A 24,214-nucleotide genomic window follows, 5' to 3' on the forward strand; every position below is an offset into this window, starting at 1 on the left:
AAATTCCGGCCCTCGGTACCACAGAAGTTGGACAGCACTGCTGTAGGGAATTCACTGTACACTGTAGGAAATTCCCTACCAGTCATTTGAACCGAATAAGTCACTCAGATGAGTGGTGAAACGTTTTCAAGAAAAACTCAGAAAAGTCTAGTTGTTTTAGACTTAATTCTACTAGATACCACAATAAATTTCAGACAAAACTTATGGTGGATAAAGAGCAACTGGATAGCACTACTGGATGGCACGTGAATACTGCCTTTCATTTGCCCCAGCACAAACCATTAGCTTTAGGGCACACATTCAAGGCACTTGCAAAGCAACCCCAAAACATCAGCAAGCCACCTCCATGTTCAACTTTAATGATTGTCTTCTTTTATTTGAAGGCTTTCATTTTTTTCCTGGGAGCAAGGACAAACACTTGGGAGTTGTTAAAAGTCAACAGACCTGTATAAAAACACCTCGCCTGTAGCCTTTTCTTTTTTCTGATTACAGAATTTCACAGTCACTTCTTATATAGTCCACAGTTTAGTTGTTTCCAAAAACTAAAAGTCAAAAACTCTAAATTACATTCCATTCAAATCTCAGCTCTAACAATCTGTAAGAACTAGAGTGCTGGAAGAAAGACAAGTACACAAGTACACTTGTGGTACTGCTAAAACACTAACAACTTCAGCCCCCCCCAAGAATGAAAAGATTAGGGGCAGGGAAATAACATGCCCCCAACAGCACCAATACCTATGGGACCCCCACACCATTCTTATCAATGGGTTCTCCTCCTGCAACAGCATATACAGTGTAAATGTGGGGGGTGAGAATGAAAGATGACAGGTCATGCACTCAATGAGAGTGTTGCAGGTTCCAACTGAAACCCTCAGACCTGTAGATTATAATGAATAATATACCTCCGACTAAAATTTATAACAATATTAGAAATCACCTTACATTTACATAACTCTGAATTTCAGATAGGGATACATTTCCCTTACAATATATATATTATAAAAGTCTCTATAATACATTAGGGCAATGTTTATAATGTAACAGCAGTGTTAAACTACCTCTCTGTGTAATCAGTCAAGGCAAATAACATTTTAAAAAGTTAACTTTTAACCTTCTGGGTATTTTGCTATGAATTATGGGGCTGTATTTGTGCTATTAAACCAGCAGTTGTAGATGCATAGCTGGCCACAAGAAAATAGGGAATAATTTGCAAGTCTCCACTCATAATTCCTTAAGTGAGGGTTAATGCGTTTCATTTTTAGTTTTGAGGTGGTGCTTTGTGGGTAGCATGTCAATACCTTCAGTTTTAGGAGAATTTTCAATATGGGGGCTATTTACTAACCGTGATACAACTGTGTGATACAGTTTTTGCAACATACATTTTCTCTACTGCAACCTACAATTTACCAATATGAATGTAACTGATCCAAGGTGACTAACTGATCCAAGGTGACTTACCTAGGGTTAGCCTTAAGGAAAAAAACAAACATTTGAGCATTCAAAATCCCACAAGAGGATTGTCATAATATAGCAAGGATTTATGATAGTTTAGTTAGCATCAAGTACAGTGTACTATGTTCTATGAGATTTTGCCAAAGCTAACATGAAAAATGTTACTATGTCCAAAAACATTAGAGGAAATAAAGTCACACTCATAGATTTATTTTTACAACTTCATAAAGCATTAATTTTTAAATGCATGAAAACAACCAACCTTGTAAACAGCTGCAGCCTTATTGCCAAGTTTTAATTGGAAATTTTAATTTTAAGAAGCCTGTAGAAGTTAGGAACAACATTTGGGTTGTAAAAGGATGTGTTATTAAACTGTAACTTTAATACAATAAGATTATTATCCCTGTCTTGATTTAGAGGGGTTATAATTGGGATTGAGGGTCCAGTACTAGAGCATATAGTGAAAAGGAAACAGAGAAACAAAAAGTGCAACAAATTGGGTTATTAACAGGTGAAATATTTACCATGTCTATTAAAGGACCAATAACAAAAATATAATGAATATTATTTGATGTATGTATGTATGTTATTTATTTTTATCTAAACAGTGTATGTAATTTTTCTTTAAAGGACAAGTTCTGGTTTTTATCATTTATCTTTTACATGTTCTTCAACTAAAGCTCCACCTAGTCTATTGTGTTTAAAGGAGCGTTAAGCAATGTAAATTCATAAATTGAAAGAAAAAATACAAGTAATATTAATTATTCAAATGCCATCAAATGTAGTGTTGTATACCAAAAGAGAAAGCTGTAATTCTAATTATTTCTGTTATTTTGTTTTCAGTTTCAGCTGAAGTAATTTTCTCTCTACCCTTGTTGCTTGTTCTTTGGTATATCACTTCTTTTCAAACAGAATTGTGTATGGTTAATCCATGTTGGAGGCAGGGCTGTATTTAGGTCTGGTGCTGCCATAGGCACTGGATCTCAGCTTGCCCAAATCTCTTGGTAATCAGCACATGCATAGACAGTCCTGTTGTACTGCACATGAGCCGATAGCAGAGGAAAAATTTAGCCCTCCCCTCTACTGCTGGATTTAACCAGGCCCAGATTAGAGGATCAGGACAGCAGCCGGCAAGTACTAATCTCTCATTCATTCTTCCGTTCACCTGTATACTGGGCTTTGTTACATCCAATCACCTGATTTTTCATCCTGCTCCGATCCTTCACGCGCTCCGCTTTGCCTGTTCCAGATCCTATGCCCTATCTGTCTTGTCTCAGATTCTTCAGCTGGTCTGTTCCACTCCTTCCTATTCCTGGATTGTCACCCTTTTAACCCTGTTCCTGTTCACATTATAATCAGTCCTTGCCTAAAAGGCTCAACTTTTCCTTATTCTCTTCCTTAGCTCCTCCTACCTATCTCCCACACAAGGTTCAGGCCCCAAAAGTCCACAAGGTCTGTTACTGTGCCGTCCAGCCCTAAGCCTAAGAAGTCTTACCTCTCCTTGGCCACTTTGATGGCAATCCTGATATACTAGAAGAGGTTAAACTACTCTCTCGGGCCAAGGCCCTGTTGGAAGGAGAAGCTTGCTCCTGTATGTCACCCTTGATTACCCATCCGGCATTTCTGAAATTATTTGTGCTGGCTCCCCAGCGGCAGCTGCTGCCCCCATTCCTGTGCCGACTACCCCGCAGCAGCCACTGCCCACAGCTCCTGTGCAGCAGCCTGCTTCAGCTCCAGGGTCAGCTATCCAGCAGCGGCTATCCCACAACAGTCAATGCCTAGTCATGTACTGACTGCTCAAACCCAGTCTGCTTCTTGTTCAGCACCCTGAGGGGAGGGGCCTCAGCCATGTCCAGCACTTCGAGGAGAGGGGCCCTATTTGTGTCCAGCACTCCAAAGAGAGGGGTTTTAGCCATGTCCATAACTCCAAATTGAGGATTTCCTGTTGATCTGGTGAATAAGACCTTCCAAGCCTTTGCCTTTCCAGGCTCTGTGGATCCCCCTAAGTACTGGACACCCTCAAAGGTGCCTTCTCCTGTGACCCCACTTAAACCTCGGGCACCTATGAGGGTGGCTTTAGTTGGCTCTGCACCCAATTAGGTGGCTCTGCCTGCACAAGGGTGGCTCTGGCCGTGATCCTGTCTGTTACTCAGGCACCCATGAGGGTGGCTCTGCCTATGATCCCGCCCAACCTGGGGCATCTATGAGGGTGGCTTTTCCCATACCTCAGTCAATTACTGGGTCCGCTTTTTCTGTCTTCCCTGCGGTAGTTCCAATTATGGTCTATTTAAAATTTGGCATCTGTTAGGCAACTGGAAGTCGTCTTGTAAGGAGGGGGAAAATGTTAGGCTCTGTTTAGGTTTGATGCCTGGAGCTCCTGCTTGCTGGCTGCTCTCCCTAGCTAGCCGTATCCAGTGCCCATAAGAGAGGTGCCTCAGCCGTGCCCAGTGCCCTGAGGAGAGGATGTCCTGCTAGTCTGGAGAATAAGAATAAAAATGCCTTCCAAGCCCCTGCCTTTCCAGGTTCTGGGGGTCCCCCTAAGTACTAGACACCCTCAAAGATGCCTCATCCTGTGACCCCACATGCTTGGCTCTGCACCAACTTAAGTGGCTCTGCCCAATTGGTTGGGGGGGTCAGCCAATCAGGGCTGACTCTGCCCTATATAAGTCCAGCACTGCCAGTTCCTGAGCATTGGCCTTAATCCGGAGCAATGGTTGACAATTTTTGAAAGTGTTATAAAAGTGAACATTAGAAAAAGTTCTGGTGGTGTTAGTAGCCTTTTAATAGCCATCTCTGCAGCCTTGTAAGAATTACTTAAAGAAAAGTCCTTTCCTCAAACTGGTGCTTTTTGTTTGCAAAAAGCAGAGGGGTATACTTGCAAAAACAAGTATCACTTGACAGACTCCTGTATGTGAACAGAAACTAGTAGAAATTAAACTAAAGCTGTAAAAAGGAGTAAAAAAAAAAAGACAGCAAGTCAAGTTGCCACCTGCCTGGTTTTGATCCCAACAGCCCGGTTTTCGGAAGGGCTGTCTGGGTCAAAACCTCCTGCACAGTTTTCCTAATTTGGATCGATGCGGTGATCGACCAATTGGCGCCCCGTGACATCATGATCCCGCCTCTCCACCACCCCCGTGGCGTCACTGCCTGTCCCCGGCAACCCTAACAGCAAGTCAAATAAATGAAGTACAAGGTGGGAAAAGAGAGCAGGAAAAGCACGAACCCCCAATTCACACACATTTTTATATACACTGGATAAACACATACATAAATGATAATAATAACTCCTTGTATGTCCTGAGTTATGATTATGGTCTTTACAGAAAAGACTGGAGAGAAAATACATTTTAAAAAATAAAGCATGAAGAGAAGTCATTACAACATCAAAACTAGGGGCAATTGTCCATAGCTGACAGATAAAGTAACACCTGGTTTAACATTAAACAGCAACATTAACAAAACAACAATTTAAACGTGGCACAGTTTTCATAACCAAGACTATAAAGTTTCATGTTTTAAATGAGGCTGAGTTAGGGTGTGCAACTGACAGACCCCAGAGTGTAATTTTGTAGCGGTCAGGTGTGGTTAATCAGCCTTATTCCAAGTACTCAAGTCAAGCCCCATTGTTGACTTGCATTCAGTCAGGACTGCCTTTTTAGTAGATCTAAATTTAAGACTTTTAGTAGAGTAAAAAGTGTCGGTAAATTTAGTGAGAAAAGACTAAGGGATAAAAGACAAACACAATGTGGTATAACAGAAATATGAGACATTAAAAACACATAAGCAAAAAAGTCACTTACATTCTGAGAAATACACACAGGGGAGTTTATAAGCATAAAGGAACAAACCAATTAGTGTGAAAAAGTAAAAGGATTTTTTAGGCAAGAATACTGATATGTCAGGATTAATGTTCCCTCTAATTCCTTCTCAGTATTTTTGTGTGCATTTTTAAAAACAGTGTGCTCAGGTCAGAATAGATACCCACCATAATTTGTTGTGTGCACTGGCCTCAATATTTGTGCATGCGTGCATGAGTGCCCACCTCAGAGGGAACAATGGTCAGGAGGGTCCCAATAATGTGAAACTGAGTATAGAAGCAGATTCCCAACTTTAGGGTCCACTTAGAAAAAAGTAAAAAAAGACTGGACTTAGAGGATAAAACTATTGGGATTTAAATTACTATTCCCCTCTGAGATAAACATCAACCTGTCAATAAGCTGAATTATAGATAGGATTTACAAAGTACACATTTATAGATTATAATAGGTTACTTGTCTGATGATTTAGCTGCAAGTAGAAAAAGCTGTTTTAAAAACAAAGCCTTTAGGCTAATGGCACGGGGGCACTTTGCACACTACTATCATTTAGCAGGAAACAGCCACAAAGAAAACATCTCTGACCTCCTGTCACCGCTAGTAATGTTACTGAATGAAAAGAGCTAGGGCATCATTAAGGGTGCATTACACTCAATAACATAATGTGCAGTTACAGGTGGACAGTGTAATTCTGACCGCTGCTATTTTTTTACCAATGGCAGCAGTGGTCAAACTGCCCTGTGTGCCGTTAGTCTTACAGTACACAATGTATGGTTATTCTTTTGTATGCTTGATTACATCAATCATATTTTCAAAATATAAGTAAAAATTACTGCACCTTTGAAATGATTGACCAAGGAACCCTGATAAATTATTTAAGAATTACACGTGAGACTTGCTGATATTTAATTCCTGTACCATAGATAAAATAAGGTAATATTTGTTGCAGTACACAGAGCAGTTAAAGATGCAAAAAGAATAAAAACTAGGACAAAGTGGGTGTTTACTTTCACTCACCTCTCTCTCGAATGAAATAAGCCAGGTAAAGGTCTAGCTCTTTAACAGAAACACTGATGTGATGCGGCTGCACACAAAGCTGGTGATTAGAGCAGTGGCTGGCTTTCACCAGTCTCTCTCCATCTGTGCTCTCCAATGGAATACCCTTGAACAGAATGACCATTACAAGGTCCAGCCTCCACACTTTGTCTGCTTGCCGCAAACAGTCAATCCGTCTCATCTTTCCTTTCTGATCAGGGTTGGAAAGGACACAGCTTGCAGCCTTCTTGCCTGTAATAGACAATACAAAGTCTTCACGGAACTCTGGCCGAATGTCCTTGCGAAGTTTTGCTAGAAGACGAGATGCCCACTTCTGCTTAACTTCTGCCTTTTCATTTAATAGCTCATCTTTCACACCTCGCTCTTCCTCCTTCGTCATCTTCTTCTCATGCTTTTTGTAGTATTTCCGTTTTCGTGCTTGAAGGTTGAACCAGGTGTAGGCAAAGGCTCGTACATGAGGGAGAAGAGCCTCAATGAAAGGATGAAACTCGTCCTAGAAGGGACAGAAATGTAATTACTTTGAGACTTTTTAAATAATTTTTTATATTGTACTTAGCCAATTTACTGTTTTTTATTTACAATCTAAACCATAAAAAACTCATATAGTAGATGTGAAAAAAAAAATCAACCAGTCTTTTATAAATAGGAGCTGTATAACATGGGGTCTATTATCCAGAAACCTTTGTGCAATCAAAGGCTTGATAAATCTGCCCCTAGTGTACATCAGCTACAACACCTTGAACTTTTATGTTTACTTAACAAGCACTAAATCCATGCTGACAGGAAAACAATTCTACAGGACTTTTTGTTAAAGGGTATGTGCAAATGCAGGGCAGCTAAGGGTCTCATATAAGCTCCACACACTAAGGGACATATTTATTATGCTGTTTAAAAAACGGCGAGAAAATTCGCCACATATCACCAGGATTCGCTATGTAAAAACCTGTGTAAAATCGGCGTAATTGTTTTACACGGTTTTTCTTCCGCCGGAACTAATGTAAAACAACGACGTAAAATCTGGCGTTCGGACGGCGATCTTCTCCGTTTATTTTACACAGATTATTTTATGCAGTTTTTTCGGCTAATTCGTTTTGCATTTATTATATTATCTCTCCTTGTTGAGATAATCTCCTTTTGCCCACTATTTCATCATTATTTCCATAACTTTGCTGCCATCTCCCAAACTAAATACCCCTACTTCAACAAATATCTTTTAAACCTATTTACTGTTATGTCCATAGATTAACTCTAGCATTGCTGTTGCTGATTAGTATTGTTAAGTTCAGATAGATTTATCATCCACAAATATTACATTCTTAACATTTTTGGTTGGTCTTGTCAATGTTTTCAATATCTGTGGATGCTGTTGGTTTTAGCAATATTTTTTGCAGTGATACTTTCATGTCAGATACTCTGGAAACCAATCAGGGAAATCAGACTTAACCATTAGTTGATCCAGAAGATAAAAAATGACAGAAGCTGTTTCCAGTCTGCCAATGAGAAATATTGTTCGCATACTACACCCTGAGTAAACACTGTACTAAGATAAATATCCCTAGCCTTGTATTTTGAACCCTTAATACTATGGAATGTATCTGTCAATATAAACACTTCAGGGAGAGAATTCCACAACTTAATTTTTTCACCTTAAAGTGAATGTCCTTTGTTCTAATCTGTAAGGGAAACTATAACCCCTGAAGATGTAGTTATTTATAAAAAATATATCACATTAAACAGCTCATATGTAAAACACAACTTCATCTAAATAAACCATTTTCATAAACCAATATTTTTCTAGTAGTATGTGCCATTGGGTAATCCTGAATAGATATTCGCCATTTTAGGTACTAAGGTCCACTGATATGAATCACTGTACTACCACACAAAGCAAGGACACACATAAATGCTAGGTCACATCAACAAATAAATGGACAGAGCACTGTCTTTTACTTCCAAATTTCTTCCTGCTTAAAGAAAAACATATTTACTGTTACTAATATTTAGTAAAATATACATATATATACAGTAATGTATATTTCAATTCGGTAAGATGTTGGTAATGTTTAAATTATTTTTGTTAGACTTAAAAGAGAAGGAAAGGCTAAAGAGTTAATCTCAAGCTGCAGGCATACCTTCAGTTGTCTTAATAGTGCCCTTAAGTCTCCTCATATTTCACCTGTTCAGATTATCAGAAGCCAAACAGGAAGAAAAAACGCTGAGCTGTGTAAAGAAAGTTCCCATAATGCCTCGCTCCTGCACAGACACCCAGACCAAGTGAACATGCTCAGTTAGTTAGTACTATGAGTCAGCTTCCTGAGAGGAGACAGCAGAGAGCTGCGTGTCTCTGGCACATGAATTACAGACACAAGAAATCTTTTCACAGAGAAGTTAGTGCAGCATTTCTGTGAATGCTTATGGCTGTATGTACATAGACCTTTCTGATAAAGCTTACTTAGTTTTTACCTTTCTTTCTCCTTTAAAGTATGGTGATCCAAATTACAGAAAGACCCCTTATTTGAAAACCCCCAGGTACCGAGCATTCTGGATACCAGGTCCCATACTTTCATATTTTTCAATTAAAACAAACAATAAACAAATAACAGTAGAGACAGTAAAGAAAACAGAAAAAAGGAAGAAAGATAAAGGCAGTGAGCCAAGTGATTCATGAGAAATTACTCAGAAAACCAAGAAGCCCAAATTGCCTCAATTTTTAAGGACCAGCCTAGGCCCATATAAAGCAATTTCTGTTTGGGGAGCACATTATTTACCAGTTTGTTCCAAAAAGTAATGCATTGTGCCATTGTGGCTTCCCACTGAAGTTTTTTTTTCATAAAACAGTAGCTATATTTTTTTGTGTGCATAAAACAGTAGTTGAAGATAAAACAGTCTGTCATCTAATTTGGTTACCCAAAATGCAAGCCAAAAGGCTAGGAAAACATATTTAAGATAACAAAAGACTTTCATTTATGTACCTTAGAATTTTGCATTGCCAAGTTTTGCAAGCCCATAGGTTGTTAAGAAGGCATGATTAGAAACTTTCACCAGAATAAAACTATCTCTGGTTGAGACTTGGTTATTTTAGACTTGCCTAAGGACATCATTCCACATTTCCTCATGAATGTCTGGCATGTCCCTCTGCCACTTAGCCTGTACTCTAACCAAGGAGTCACGATTGATTTGCCACAATATAATATAAAACCAAGAGAGTGCTATGCCAAAATCTTTCACTGTATGAATACACCTATAGGTCACACTAGTTCTAGTGGCCTTGTGGGAAAATTAGTTTAAAAAGCATGTCTGTCCAGTAATTAGCATAAAAGCAAGTTAAGGGGGAGGTAGAACTATTCTAACATTTATCTGTTAGTAGCAATTTGCATTAACAAAAACACATTATTCCTAGAAGCACAGAAGAAAGGTAAGGAAGGGTACATTTGCCCAGTGTGGCATTCCACCACAATGAGTCCTTGCCATCTGAATTTTTTTTTCTACTAAAGATATAGTGAGGTGAGGTCTATGTTTAAGACATGTATAAATCTGCAGTGAAATAAATTCTAAATCTACTAATTTTGCCTGGGAGAGAAAGGGGAAGGTTTTGCCACACTCTCAAAACTGAACAACTGGGGAAAGACTGAGATTTTCAGATGTATTAAAATCTTTATGGATCAGTATTCTCATATATTTAAATAAGTTCACCACTTTAAGTTTTTAATGTGTCCACAGAATGTACCAAGAAAGGGACTGATGGAGTAGATAAGAGAATTTGTTAAAACAACACCACCAAAATATTTTATAAGTATTTTATATACATTTAAGCATTATGCATTGTTACCCCCACACTGGTAAAAATGCTTTGAAGCCATGGCAGCAGGCATTCATGTTGTGAATTAGGTTTAAAAGGCACAAATTAAAAAAAATCAGGGTTTACACTGAGAATTCAGGTAGGCACTCCGGATCACCAAAAAATGTTTCAAAGCAGCTCAATTTTAGGTAAAAACGTGCTTAGTTTATTATGTCCATACAAAAAATGCCAAAAAAGCCTTACCCCTTTCGTACCAAGAGAAGTACCCAAGAGGGGTACTTAGTCATAGGCATTGAGCCTATGACTAAGTACCCCTCTTGGTATGAAATGTCTAAGGCTGTTTTTTGCAAAAGAATCTTTGGTAAGATTTCTACCTCTATCACTAAATAGCTGTGTTTCCTGTGTTTTGAGTATCGTAAAAAAAATCAGGGGTCTAATGCCACCCTTGGTCTCTAGAGAACTATATAATGAAAACCTGTCTCATATAAAATAAGATGCTTGTTACCAAGAAACCGTTTGTTTGTAAAAGCTTGACCAAAAAAGGCACTGTTTAATGTAAAATAAAATGTTCTCACCTTTTGGCATCTTTGGTCCTACAACATGACTGTTTAGATCAAGGCACAGTTGAATGAGTGCAAATATTAGAAAATGGCCACTTCAACAGGGCAGAGAAGACTTTGGGAAGCAGGGCTGAAGGGTCGGGTAGCAACTTAGAAACCTCAAGTCAGAATGAAAAGTCTTGCTTTGGCTAAGAAATACAAAGGCTGATTTTTTCCCACAAAAAAATGTTGCCACAGTTTCATGAAAGTTCTACTGTGATCATAGCAAAAATGACTATTCTGATGATGCTCATTCAGCGATACTTGTCATTTGTTCAAAATATGTTTACAAATGAATTGCTATTCTGTAACTCTGTATTCTGTATGAGGCATTAATAAGCACTTAAATTGCAATACTTATAAACATAAATGTTCAGAAACTTTTGCCTGGCAGTGTAGAATGGCATTGTTGATAAATAGCATTAATCCTTACAATCAGCCACTGACTAAAGGAAAATTGGAAGGAAATCGAGTGAGTGTTTGTTAATGGTGCAGTGCAAGTTTTCTGTGGGTCCTGCAGGTTTGGGCCAACCAATGTCCCATAGAGACTAGACACGGAGGGCAGCAGGCCATATTATCTATAAGACCAGATGGTCCCTGACCTTTTCACACTTTCTCAGCCCCACTTGTGCAGCACTTGTTTTTATACTTGAACTTGCCCCTTATGATGTCAGAGAAGGAGCTAGGGGATGCAGGAACACAAACCAGTATAGTGGGCTGGGTTGGGTTAGGGTTGGCCATAGGTAAAAACATCTTCTAGTGCAAATCACTTGTGCATTGTGCACACTCTCAAAAGAGACATCAGCAGATAGGTTTAACTGACTCCACTGTCTTTAGAATTCATTGACTCTAAAGACATTAGATAAGGTACAATTACCTGCCCATAAACATGTCAGACCTATTACTCTCCATAAAGAAACTTTTTCTTTGATAACTGACCTATTGAAGAAAATACTTTACTGTTCTGCACTTTACTGCATCCTGGATTAATTAACATTAGATCATTTACACCACCAAGTGCCAGGCCTGTATTTTCAAATTTCTGGCACTTCTGGCTTTGTGCTTTACCAGTGGTTCTGACCTCCAGCAAATGGCTTCTAAATGACTCCAAAACCTCATTGTCAATAAGCAAGAAGGTGGAATGATGACTCATAGAACACATTCACTTCAGGAATTAATCCAAATGGCAAACACATCACAGCCACGTGTATGTTGTTTAAAGATTTATGCTAACACCGCTCCTTTACTCCTGAGCTGCATCCTGTGACTCCTCAAGCCCTCATCTGCCTTCATGTTTTACCTGCAGTCTTACCAGTGAGCTTGCATGACTGGAATGCCATGCTCAAATGTGAAGTGAATACATCTTTTATTATTTGTTGCATTTGCACTCTCACATGACACATCAGAATACACAGATACACTTTATCAACTGGTCACCAGTATCCTCTTGGATAATACTACAATACCTAATCTCTCCCTTTTTACAGCCACCATGTCAGATGGAGAGGGGCGATTTCACTGCCATTGCCTTGGCTGATAGCAGCACACTGATCTGGAGTAGAAGGGCCAAGATGACAAAATGCCCCGTGCCCAATTAGCCTTATAGGGATGCCCACATTCAATCCTTTTTGACTGATAATGTTAGTAACCCTGACATATAGACAGAAATCCCAGGTAGAATTGGAAGTTGCAATTTTTATCTTTAATTTCTTGTCTTTTTTTTAGGTTCTGCTATTTCTTACATAATGAAAACTGCTTCCTGATCCTAGGATAATTAACACAAAGCAACCAAATAATTAGAATTTTAAAAAACTGAAAATGTAAAAATTTCAAAAACCACAAAGGATACAAAAGGAAGACTAATTGTGAGCTGCCTTAAATTCTGCCATCTACTCCATACTAAAAGGTATGAGGACAGGAGTCACTTGTTTATATACTTGTGCTCATCCCACCCCCTCCCACGCATGGAATCCATTTTCTAAAAACTGGTTATCTATAAAGTCCTGAATTATGGAAAGACCATCTCCTATATACTCTATTTTAATCAAATAATTCACATTTTAAAAAAGTGTTTCTTTTTTCTCAGTAATAATAAAACAGTACCTTGTGCTTTATTCTAACCAAGAGTGTAATGAATCCTTATTGGAGGCAGACCAATCCTATTGAGTTTATTACATTTTTAAATTATTTTTTTATTAGACAAAGTATGGTGCTCAAAATTACAGAAAAAAACCCTTATCCAAAAAACCCCAATTCCCAAAATTCTGGATAAGACATACACAGGCCCCATACCTGTACTAGATATTTTTTTACACCAATTTAACATTTAACAAAGCGGTGTGCTTATTTAATATCAGTTTGGATCCATTCATACAATTCTAACAAGTAACACCTGTCTCTATGAGTTGCATGATACTTTGGTAATCCTATCAAAGTAACTCCACTGCATTCCCACCTCTGTGAGTTTCAGGTGTCACCTCTCTGAAGAGTTACAATGTGCCATTGTGATTGGATTAGTAGAAGAGTTTATATGCTCAGGACTTCCCATACCAGTCAGTTGAACTGAAGAAGCTGCTCAGATGAGTAGTGAAACGTCTTCAATGATTACTTAGCAAGTTCAGTTGCTCTAGATTTACTTATATGTTTTTACACATTTGTAACTTTTATTAAGGTAACTGAGCTCTCACTAAATGTTAGACTGAAAAGTGGGGCTTTAACTATAAATGTATGATAAATATTGGGTTACATTTTGTACACAATTACTTCTCTCTGAAGCTAAGATGGAAACTGCAGTCATGCAATCATATGCCACTTAACTGTGCATGATAATGTTACTGCACACAAACTGTAAATCAAAAATATAAATACTCCAACACAGATGTATCAGTGAGCAAGGCAATTATACTATTTAATGGTTTACATGATGAGAAAATGATTATGATAATGTGATATGAAAAGAATATTGATAACTTCTCTTTTATAAGAGAATGCCAATACAGGCAAAATCCTGTGTTTTGAGAAAGGTTAGGTGTTCAGTATATTTAGGCAATATTTATTGTGAGCACTAGCCTTTTGGGCAACAAAGTGGTTAACAAAGGGTCCCTCGGACTGTGGGGAGGTGCTGGGAGCAGTGAGGACCCCTGGGAGCTGCTACGAGGGAGTACAGGATTGGTGCAAGGTTTTATGGGGGGGGTGGTAGATAAAAGAGGAGATGCTTACCCGCCTTTTGCTTCACCTGGAGCAATGTGCATACACCTGGCAGCGTGCCTGGCACACAGTAATGGCGACTGATCATCCCACCCACACCCCCCTTTTTCCTTTGTGCTTCTGGTTAAAAAGTTTGTATATATTATTTCTTGCACAATTATCTTGTTTTTATACTATTTGTTTATGGATACTTTGTTTACATTGTCACAGCTGTGGGCGGGTATATTTAATTTGGCCCTTGCCCTTTCGGGTATGTTGTAAGAGATTGCACTTTACATGCTCACTGCAGTTGCGGTGGCTGGCATCTGGGCATTTACTATTTTGGTTATAATGGGGCAAGGACATTTACCAGTTTAGTATCATTCAATAAAGCTGTGGCCGACCTCCACCCACTAAAAGGAAAACTGAGTCTGTGTTTTTTTTTTAATCTATTTAGTATGATTACTTATACACACGACTACCTCTCCACAGTCCTCTGTAGCACAGGAGCAGTACCGTACTACACATAGGACTGCAGCATCCATGCTGAGCAATACTTGAATTTGTAATGCCCGCTGTCACCTATGTTATGACATGTTTGTCTGATCACACCCCTGCTCTGGGCACCTTTTTTTCTGCTGATCATGCTATAATTAATTAGGTCCAGTTCTTGCTTCCCCATGGACTGCAGTGGACTCTTCAGATAAAAGTGCAGCAATATTCTTTCATCATTTGTTTGACCATTTACCTGGATATTAAATCCTTAACACCTTGTATGTCTCATTGTAGTGCTCTGTCTACCCACTGTCTATTTACCTATAGTATTATCTTGCTGTGCTGCAATAAAGCACCTACACCTACAATTTTACACCCTTTTTTTGGTATCTCTTGTGTGTATACTGGCAGATACATTTTGTGCTTTTTCACCTTACTAATGGGGAGATTTATCAAGACAGGAACACTCGGAGCGTTCATCTGAACGCTCCGAGCGTGTTTACGTCGATGTTTTCGCACCTGCGCGACTTTTTCGGACGCTTGCGCAAAAAAATCGGAAAGGCTCTGCCGCTGTTTACAATCGTTCGGTAAGAAAATTTTGTGACTTTCGGATCACCAATACGATATTATCGTGACTAATATGATTTTTACCGTAAGCATTTTCGTGATATTTGCGATCTTCAGAAATTTTCGTTTCCAATCCGAATTTTTCCCATTCGGGATTCGAACTCGTGTTTTGATAAATCTGCCCCTAAGAGTAAGCTGGCCCAGAAAAAAATTTTAAATGGCAAATATGTGTTTCAATATCAACTTCAAACTTAGCAGTTTTAGGAAATTTCTAAAACTCTGCACCACCTTAAAGGAAAAATCAACCCAAAATATAATTTTTGCCTAATAAAAGAAAACATAATTTTAAGCAACTTTGCAATATACATACATAACACGAGCCAACAGATTGACAGACCTGCCTTGCTTGAGGAAACTGACCTTTGCAACATTGTTTAAAAAGTAACAACCAGGAGTTCAGCAAGTACAGCTTTCAATAGCAATTACATTTACAAATAACTTTAAAAGCACTACAAATTCACATTGGAAAGTTGCTTGGAATGCCATTTTCTTTTATTAGGCAAAAAATTATTTTTGGAGTTGTGTCCTTTAAGGCTTATTCACATCTACATGTGCAGTGATGGTCCCAGCAATTTCCCTCCAGTCAGTTGTTTGCAAAATCCCTTTCATTAAAGGAACTTGCATCAAAATGCTATCCTTGCAAGTTCCCTATATTTGTGTTCAGCACAAGTTATAACTTCCTGTCTGGTGAGAAAGTGGTCGTAGCTCCAAGGACCCTAAGTGCCCTGCGTCAATTGCCACAGTTCAGTAGCACCAAAAGAATAGGGTACACATGTCACTTGCACACCAAACACTGAAAATGATGCCAGCAAAACCCTGGAAATAATGAAAGGCAGACTTAGAATATATTCAGTACAATAAAGGCTGCTTTGTAACAAAACACAAATTAACAAGCACTAATTTTGGGAAATCGGACACAACTGTGGTAGGCGCAGCAAAATTGCATCAAGTATCACCCCTTTGTAACAGTGCTGCCAAAATTCTGGAGAAAACAATGCACTGTGGGAAAAAAACATGGTGATTGCATTTGAAATTGCACTATTCTCACTGTACTTATGGATATTATGTTCCACATAACCTTATCTTCTAAATTTCATACCCAGTATGTGTAGGATTACAAAACTATGTGGTATGTAGAGGACCCAAAATGAAAATACCGAACAAACAATTTTTAGGCCAAAAACAAGTAATCAAGAACACAACACTGCTAATCAAAGCAATACAACTTTTTTTTAAATGTTTACACAGTTAGATTTGTGGTCAAAATCATAGTTCCACTAGCCTCACTGTGCAGTGTATGTTTTATAGGCACAAACATACAACCGCAATGCAATACTTAAAGGGATACTGTCATGATTTTTGAACCAAAAAATTTTTTTTTTTAGTTGTACTGGTATGTAGACAGCCATCTAAGTGCATTGTGCCTGAGTCTGAGCTTTCAGATCACCTATTGTTTCTCCTACTCCCATGTAACTGGAGGTGTCGCAAGCCAGATTTGGATTTCTTACTATTGAGTGCTATTCTCATATCTACTGGGAGCTGCTACCTTCCAATTGTTCTGCTGAACAGCTGCTGGGGGAAAAAGTGAGTTGAGGGTGATATCACTACAACTTGCAGCGCAGCAGTAAAGTGTGACTGAAGCTTTTCAGAACAGGTCACATGGCTGTAGCACCCTGGGAAATGAAGTACATGGCTCCATGTGAATTTCAAATAACCAAATAATAACCAAAATAAAAGCATTGACTCTATATAGAGTGATTAGCACTCACACTGGTTTCATTAACAAAAACTTTATACAGAAACAGAAAGAAAGTGCAAAAATGCATGTGCTTACATGTCGACTTTTTAAATTCTTTGTTCATTTGGGTTGGTCCTCCCACATATTAGCTCACCTAAATAAGTCATGTCAGACCATGTTCCGCATCCACTCAGTCAGTGCCCTATTTGGGCCAATATAATGGGGCCTCTGAGTTGACTCATATCTGTTCCTTATGATAGTGACCCTGTGTGTGTATATGCAGTAAATGTAAAAGTAAGTGACACTTATTAGGGTGCAAGTGCAATGTGTTCTTCAAAGTGATGGGAACACCTTTGCCTAGCTGTGCTTTTCATTAGTAAATGAGCATTAAAGTATCATACAGAGCTGGATATAATAAGGGCTGTGGCATTAAAGGCTTACATTCTAAGGGCTTGATTAAGATAATTAATCTTTACATTTTGTGCAGAGGTTTCACAATTGAGCAGGTGCCCAATTAACCTTAACACTTTATGGCATACATTTAGGCTGATGCCACACCAGGCGTAGGGCTGATTTTTTCGGCAAGCGGAAAAACGCTTGCCGAAAATTCAGCCCTACGCCTGCTACTTGTGCCTGCACCCGAATGAATGGGATACGCTCGGGTGAAGGCACAAGTAGCCGATATACGCATGAAAACGCGAGACTTTGCATTCTCTCGCGTTTTCATGCGTATATCGGCTACTTGTGCCTTCACCCAAGCGTATCCCATTCATTCGGGTGCAGGCACAAGTAGCAGGCGTAGGGCTGAATTTTTGGCAAGCGTTTTTCCGCTTGCCGAAAAAATCAGCCCTACGCCTGGTGTGGCATCAGCCTTATAGTCTGTGGAATTAAGAGAATCCAGTTTCCTAAGAATGACATATTTCTCCTCAAAACACACAGTTTTTGGGGTTTCAAATTCCCGTTGGCCTGCTCAGTGGACAATGAAAAATGGTTAGCAATTATGCTTTCAGTGTTCCTGAGTGGGTCAGGTCTAGACGTTTAGGCAGCTATAGTATCAAAATGAGGCATTAGGGGAAAAAAATTAAATCAGGTCATAAAGATATACAGTACCACTGAAGTATCCCTTTAATATTACTACTGATAATTAATTATTCATTAAAAATGGGCTAATAAATACTGAGTGTGTGTTTATATTTCAGTGCATGTTTGTGCCTTGAAGTGCATGTATATATTTGTGGCTCTTTTTTTAAACAGACAAAAAGCTGAAGTCATTTTCAGACACCCTACCAGGGAAGAAGAGAAAATCAGCAGAAAGCAAATAATGCTTTTACAAATTGTCTAACCTGATATATAAATCTCTCCAAACCTCTGCAAATCTGTCAGACAAAAGATTGTCATTAAAGCTAGGTCAGGCCTGTGAAAACTGCTTGCAGGGAAATGGTTAATATAGTGCAGGGCTGCATGATCTAGAGGGGGGTTGCAGTCTCACTTCCGGAGTATGAACAGGTGGAGTTGTAATGGGGTATTTTTTTTTTAAAAAGGTTATGTGAGGACGCCTTGTGTGTTTGTAGGTGCAAATGCGTATCGACCTACTAGCTACACAACACAGCTTACAGCACTGTCACGTACAAAAGCAGCTTTGTATAATGCCAGATCTGCTGTACTCTGATCTAAGCAAAATGGTGTGTGTGTGTAAATATTTATTGTGTGCACAACTTATTTGTGTGTTACAGACCTATGCATTATATGGAAAAATATATTCTGTTTTTTAGACTGCATAGATTTTTAGATCTGTATGATTAAATGGTAACATGGTAAATGGTAACAATATTGACATTGTTCTGTTATTTGTCCTTTTGCATGCATCTTACTTAAAACACTACTGCTTATATACTAAGGTTGGCAAATTTGTATATCAAAGATATACAGTATCTGTAATAGACTGATTAATTGTAATTGCTAGTTGGGGTCTATAAGTTACTTCACTCTTGTAAATTTACCCATTGTAAATAAATGAATGACACTGAAACTTTAGCTCGTGTGTAGAAGTAAAATTTAGAATCATGATTTTCCATTATCTATAAAGGCTGGCAATTTGGGACAATCCCTGGCATGAAGTTACTGTGCTCTTTTCCAAGAAAAAAAAAGGCAAGACAACATGACACGTGTGCCATTGCTCTTAATAGAAGCAACAGAAGCTGTTCAAGGCTTTTTGGAATTAATAGGTTTAGATGGTTTAGAAATAGTACTGATTTTTTCCATTATGGACCCGCTTTAGCTGAACAAAGAGGGCCACTTTTACTCTTGGTGACTGAAACAAAGGGATATCATGCAACGTGCTTAGGTTATGGAATACAATGTTATCAACATACAGGGCTAAACTGAATAAAAAGGGGGAGAGACAAAAAAAAGCATAACTCTTTAAAACCATAACCAGTATTTTAATGAAGAATGGATACCTTCAAATCAGATTCTGCAAAAAAAAAATCAAAAAACCTCTAGCCTACCTATTTTAGACATCCCTACTAAAGGCATGAACTCATGAGAAATAAGAGTTCCTCTTATTTTTCCTTGGCTGTTTCCACAATAATTATCTCTTGTGCGTGCATTTAGAAATTGTGTACCCAGAGAAAAGGGAGGGTCTAATTATGTACTAAATTATGTGTGTGTTTAAAATACCCTACACACAGTACAATTTGTAGTGTGCGCTGGCCTTAAATTTGCTCAGAGGGAATATTGCTTGCAACCAATCATAAAACCCACCAAACGTACACAGACACATGATTATGCACACAAGTCAAGAGTCTCACTACGGACTGACTTCCTTACTTTATTAATATTAAGTTTTTTCTCTGTTGGTTTGTCATTTGCGGTTAATTAGTCCTGTAGACATTAGCTGGCTAGAAATGTAAAGAGCAGGGAAGTGGCGTACTACATGTTCATATTTTAATGATTTACCTTGGATACATATTATCTTAAGCAAAAATAAAGTATATACTTTGGCTGCCATATATAATTGATATTGTAAATTTTAAGAAATAAATATGCAAAGATTCTACTGTGTAAAATAATTTCTCATTAAGACAACATAAAACAATTTTGTGCTAGCTAAAATAGCAATATTTTGATACTGTGTTTGCAGCCTTGTGCATAGCTATTAAAACAACATGTGCTAGCACCACATAATTCTGCATGGAGATTAATAAGTAGCAATAAAAAATATTATTAATATGAGAATACTAAAAAAAACATCCATATGCTCCTTCTCCTCCGGCCTTTATAGAAATTCATATTGGAATTACAAGTATACAGGTATGGGATCTATTATCCCAGAACCCTGTTATCCGGAAAGCTCCAAATTACGGGAAGGCCATCTCACATAGAGTCCATTTTAAGCAAATAATTCTACTTTTCCTTTCTGTGTAATAATAAAACAGTACGTTGTAGTTGATTCTAGCTGAGCTGCATAAATCCATATTTGTGGCAAAACGATACTATTGGGTTTATTTACGTGATTTTGAGTAGAAAATCCCAGGTTCCAAGCATTCCAAATAATAGACCCTTTACCTGTATCTAGTTATTTATACATCGCAACACTCTTGCAACAGCAACTTCAATTAGGCTGTATTAATATCCCAAGCCAAGGTCACAACAGGCCTATCCTTTCCTTCAATTAATGTTTTGTTTAACAGTTCAAGTGCCTTAGCATAATATTAACACGAAATGCAACAGTTTGTCATTTGGCATAAAAAGGGTTATTATCTTTGTTTAACAAGATCCACCCTACAGTTACTCAGCACCCCAGGGAGTAACACTGAGGATACGCCACAACAACTTAAGCACAGTTCCACAAACACTTATTTATTGCTTTGTAAGAGCAACTACAGAGCACCCCTGAACCCCTAAAAGAAAATCTGGTGAAATCGCGGACACCATATTTGTGCATACATATATCAAATGTAATATTTTAAACCGTTAAAATGTCCCCGAAAAAAGAGCGGGCAAAAGAAAGGGTGTTGGGCAAGGGATGGGCCAGCGGGTGCGGGGCAAGACATGTGACTTTTTTTCGTAGCAAAGGATGGGCAGCAAGACGCTGCATAAACTAGCATAAAATATATTAAAACACCAGAAAACCTTTAAAACCTTCATTACAATAACAAAATATGTTTAGTGCTGGCATAGAAAAAGACAAACAACTGGTTAACTGTAACCTCTTTTAAGGACAAAAGCACTTCCTTAAAAGCCTAAACCAGTTACTCGCTCCCCAAATCTTTTAATATTATTCCAAAATGTTACAAAGTTTGCTCAAAATCACCATGCACCCCTTATGAATTTTAAACAGAAAAAGACATATGCCTAAATGTTTAATCTATTAAATTATGATCATTACAATCGAACACCTCTCTTAGCATGGAGCCAAGTGAATACAGCTAATAGCAAAAAGGAGAACGAAACCATTAGAGAAACTAGTAGAAAATCAATTTAAACCACTTTACCTGTGTCAGACATAAAGGTGATGCATACATGCTTGAAAAGGAGATCCTCTTTTATTCCACAGTTACATGCACAAAGTTAAACAGATAAAAACAGAGGGAGTATACTCTTCTCTCCTTGTAAGATCCGACATCCAACTTTCTGTCTTCTTGATTTAAAAAAGAGAGAGAAATCCCACAAAATCCTCATTTAAATGCCAAACACGCACAATTATAATAATATATGACTATATATCTATATAGATATAAAGGATATAGCTTCTCCAGGAATTTCAGACACATCCAATATCGTTGGTAGATATATTTAAAAATCCTGCCAACCTAATACAATCCCTAAAAATAAGGCATCCATACAGGGAGGTGGAAGGCAACTTTGTGAATTGGGTTCCATTAGGAAAATGAGCAGAGGAACGGTAGAATTAAAAAAGAGAGGAAAAAAAAAGAGAGTGGAAAGGAGGGGGTAGGAGGAGAAAAGGCGATGACGTCCTACATCAGGCCCATCCTACATTAACAAAAAAAAAAAGATATAAAATGACATCCTTTTAAAGTTGTAGTAGTATCCACACTTGGAGGGAGAAAATACAATGATGGGAAAGAGAGGGTGTTTAATTCAGCATGAGTTATTACAAGATCTGTTTGGCAATGCACTGGTTAACAACTGCCAATACTTTTGGGCGTATGCCAGGATGTCTGCAAAGTCTGCAAGATATATTATCATAAAATATATTATTTCTTCTGGCAATGAAAGCCTTTTAGATTGAAAAATATGCTAAAAACCTAAAATAGTCTTGTATTTCTTTGTTTAAAATGTAAACACATTCGTTTACTGCATATATTTATACTTTTCATTAATGAATCGTAATCATTTCTACCCCTAACGGTACAGCATATAATTGAATACAAGACGTTATATATTAATATATATATAGGTATTTTTGTGTTTATATTTTAGACTAAGAAAGGAAGTGGTTTTAGAGCGACTTGCGAAAACAGCTAACAGCAAGCAAGCACAGGCTGTACTTTACAAAACACATCTCAGTGTTGTCAAAGTGCCAAAACAAAAGATACTGTCATTTAAAACTTGCTGACTGCAACAGCGTGTACATCAGTACAGAATAAACATAAACTATACATATATATATATGTGTGTGTATCTTTTGCCACTGTATTTAACAAAACAATTAAACGAATGGAATAAACAAAATAAAACCTTTAGCTAAGTGTGGCAGGTTAACAGAAAAAGTATAACATTTATAGTCTGTGCAGTACTGCTGTGCTTCATACTAAGCACCCATTAAATTAAGTTGGTCATATACGATATTAGCTCTGGTTTTGTCCCCTCCAGACCGAGTCAGTGGCCCTTTTAAAGGGGCCATATTTTTACATTTAGCCCCTAAGGGAGTATGTGGGAGTATGAGAAGACTCTTTAAGGTTGATTCACTAAAGTGCGATAAAACAAGCGCTATTTATAGCATGCGTTAAAAATTTTATTGCGTCTTATTTTTCGCGCCTTAACGTACGATTCACTAAAAGGATACTTGCGTTAATTTAGACGCAATGCTGTTTGCGTTAAGTCGCAAAGACTATTTTTGTGTATTTGATGCAGCGCGCACAAATTGTCACCGTGTGTGAAAAAACGCTATCACTTTCGGAAAACTACTTTCTGAAAATGACCATTTCCCTGCAAACTGGAGGCTACATCACTCTAGGGCCAACACATACTTGAATAAATAACACTGCAAAGTCCATATTGTGTTGCCAAAAGCTCATGAACTGTACTTTTCTATAATTACCACCTGCCCCAGACTAATGCGATATTTAGTGCATTAAGTGTTTGTAAATCATGCGTTAGTATTATTTCTGCGCGCTAATTAACACAATGAGTTAAAATTAATGCATTTGGTTGAACGCTATTTAACGCACGCGATATGCGACTTAACACATGCGATAATACTTTAGTTAATCGCGTGTTTTTTCGCTGCAATTTTAATGCAAAAAGCATGCGATAAGCGTTATCGCACTTTAGTGAATCAACCCTTTTGCGTGTTTGGAGGTGGCAGAGAATAAAATTATACACACAAATTGGGCAAGAGTGCTGTACTGACAGAAAGCAAATATAGTATTTACATCAAACTACAAACAAAACATCCCCCCCGGAATGATATATTAAAATATTTAAAATTATATATTTCTTGCAGAAGTATAAAACATCAAGCAAAGGGGTAGAAACTTTACTTACACACTCATAACTCAAGCACTGAAGTTAATTTACCAAACTGATAATGTAATATTAAGTAAGCCAAAAAACTAGCAAGATATAAAAAAAATGGCTAAGGTAACAACACCCTGTGGTGGATTTACAGTCCATAGGGCTTATTTACATTTCACTTGGGGCCCATGGATAAAAGGGTGCCTGGTGTTTGTAAGGAGGTAAAATATATATTTTGTTTAAACTGTGAATAGGCCATTTTCAGTACAGCCAGCATGTGGTTCCAGTCCTAAGGGTGAAGACACATGGAGCTACTTAGTAGGAGCTACGTGTCATGGCACTAAATGCCAGAAAATACCCTGCAATAGACAATACTGAGAATAGCTTCTTCTAACACACACGTAGTGACAAATAAGCGGTAAATGATCAGCATTGTCTATTTCTGTAGCCATGACAAGTAGCTGCTACTAGTAGCTCCGAGTGTCTTTACCCTTAAGGGCTCTGGCACACGGGGAGATTAGTCGCCCGCGAACAGGGACATTTGTCGCGGGCGACTAATGGTGCCAGAGCCCTAAAGGAGAAGGAAAGACAAAAACAAAGCTTTATTAGAAAGGTCTATGTAAATACAGCCATAAGCACTCACATACATGCTGCACTCTGTCAAAATAAACACAGGATTTCTTGTCTCCTTTTTTGGGAACATGTTCTTCAGTTCTTTCTTTCTCTAATTTAGGGCTCCTTCAGG

General features: G+C 38.1%; 1 protein-coding gene across 4 annotated transcripts in view; it reads right to left on the reverse strand.

Moving 5' to 3' along the window:
* nfic (nuclear factor I C) overlaps positions 1–24,214 on the reverse strand; it is a 77,847-nt gene that overhangs the window by 48,873 nt on the left and 4,760 nt on the right. For 2 of the 4 annotated variants that reach the window (XM_012954800.3, XM_004911032.4), the window contains exons 1-2: positions 21,264–21,712; positions 6,285–6,816 (exon numbers count right to left, since the gene is read on the reverse strand). In XM_012954800.3, coding sequence (XP_012810254.1) covers positions 6,285–6,816; positions 21,264–21,293 — 562 coding nt within the window. In that variant the 5' untranslated portion in view covers positions 21,294–21,712. Of the gene's footprint in view, positions 1–6,284; positions 6,817–21,263; positions 21,715–24,214 lie in introns of those variants that run through there. The other 2 variants (XR_001925166.2, XM_002938820.5) reach the window with 2 other exon arrangements.

This window comes from Xenopus tropicalis, chromosome 1, assembly GCF_000004195.4.
Source record: "Xenopus tropicalis strain Nigerian chromosome 1, UCB_Xtro_10.0, whole genome shotgun sequence".
In the NCBI taxonomy this organism is placed as follows: domain Eukaryota; kingdom Metazoa; phylum Chordata; class Amphibia; order Anura; family Pipidae; genus Xenopus; species Xenopus tropicalis.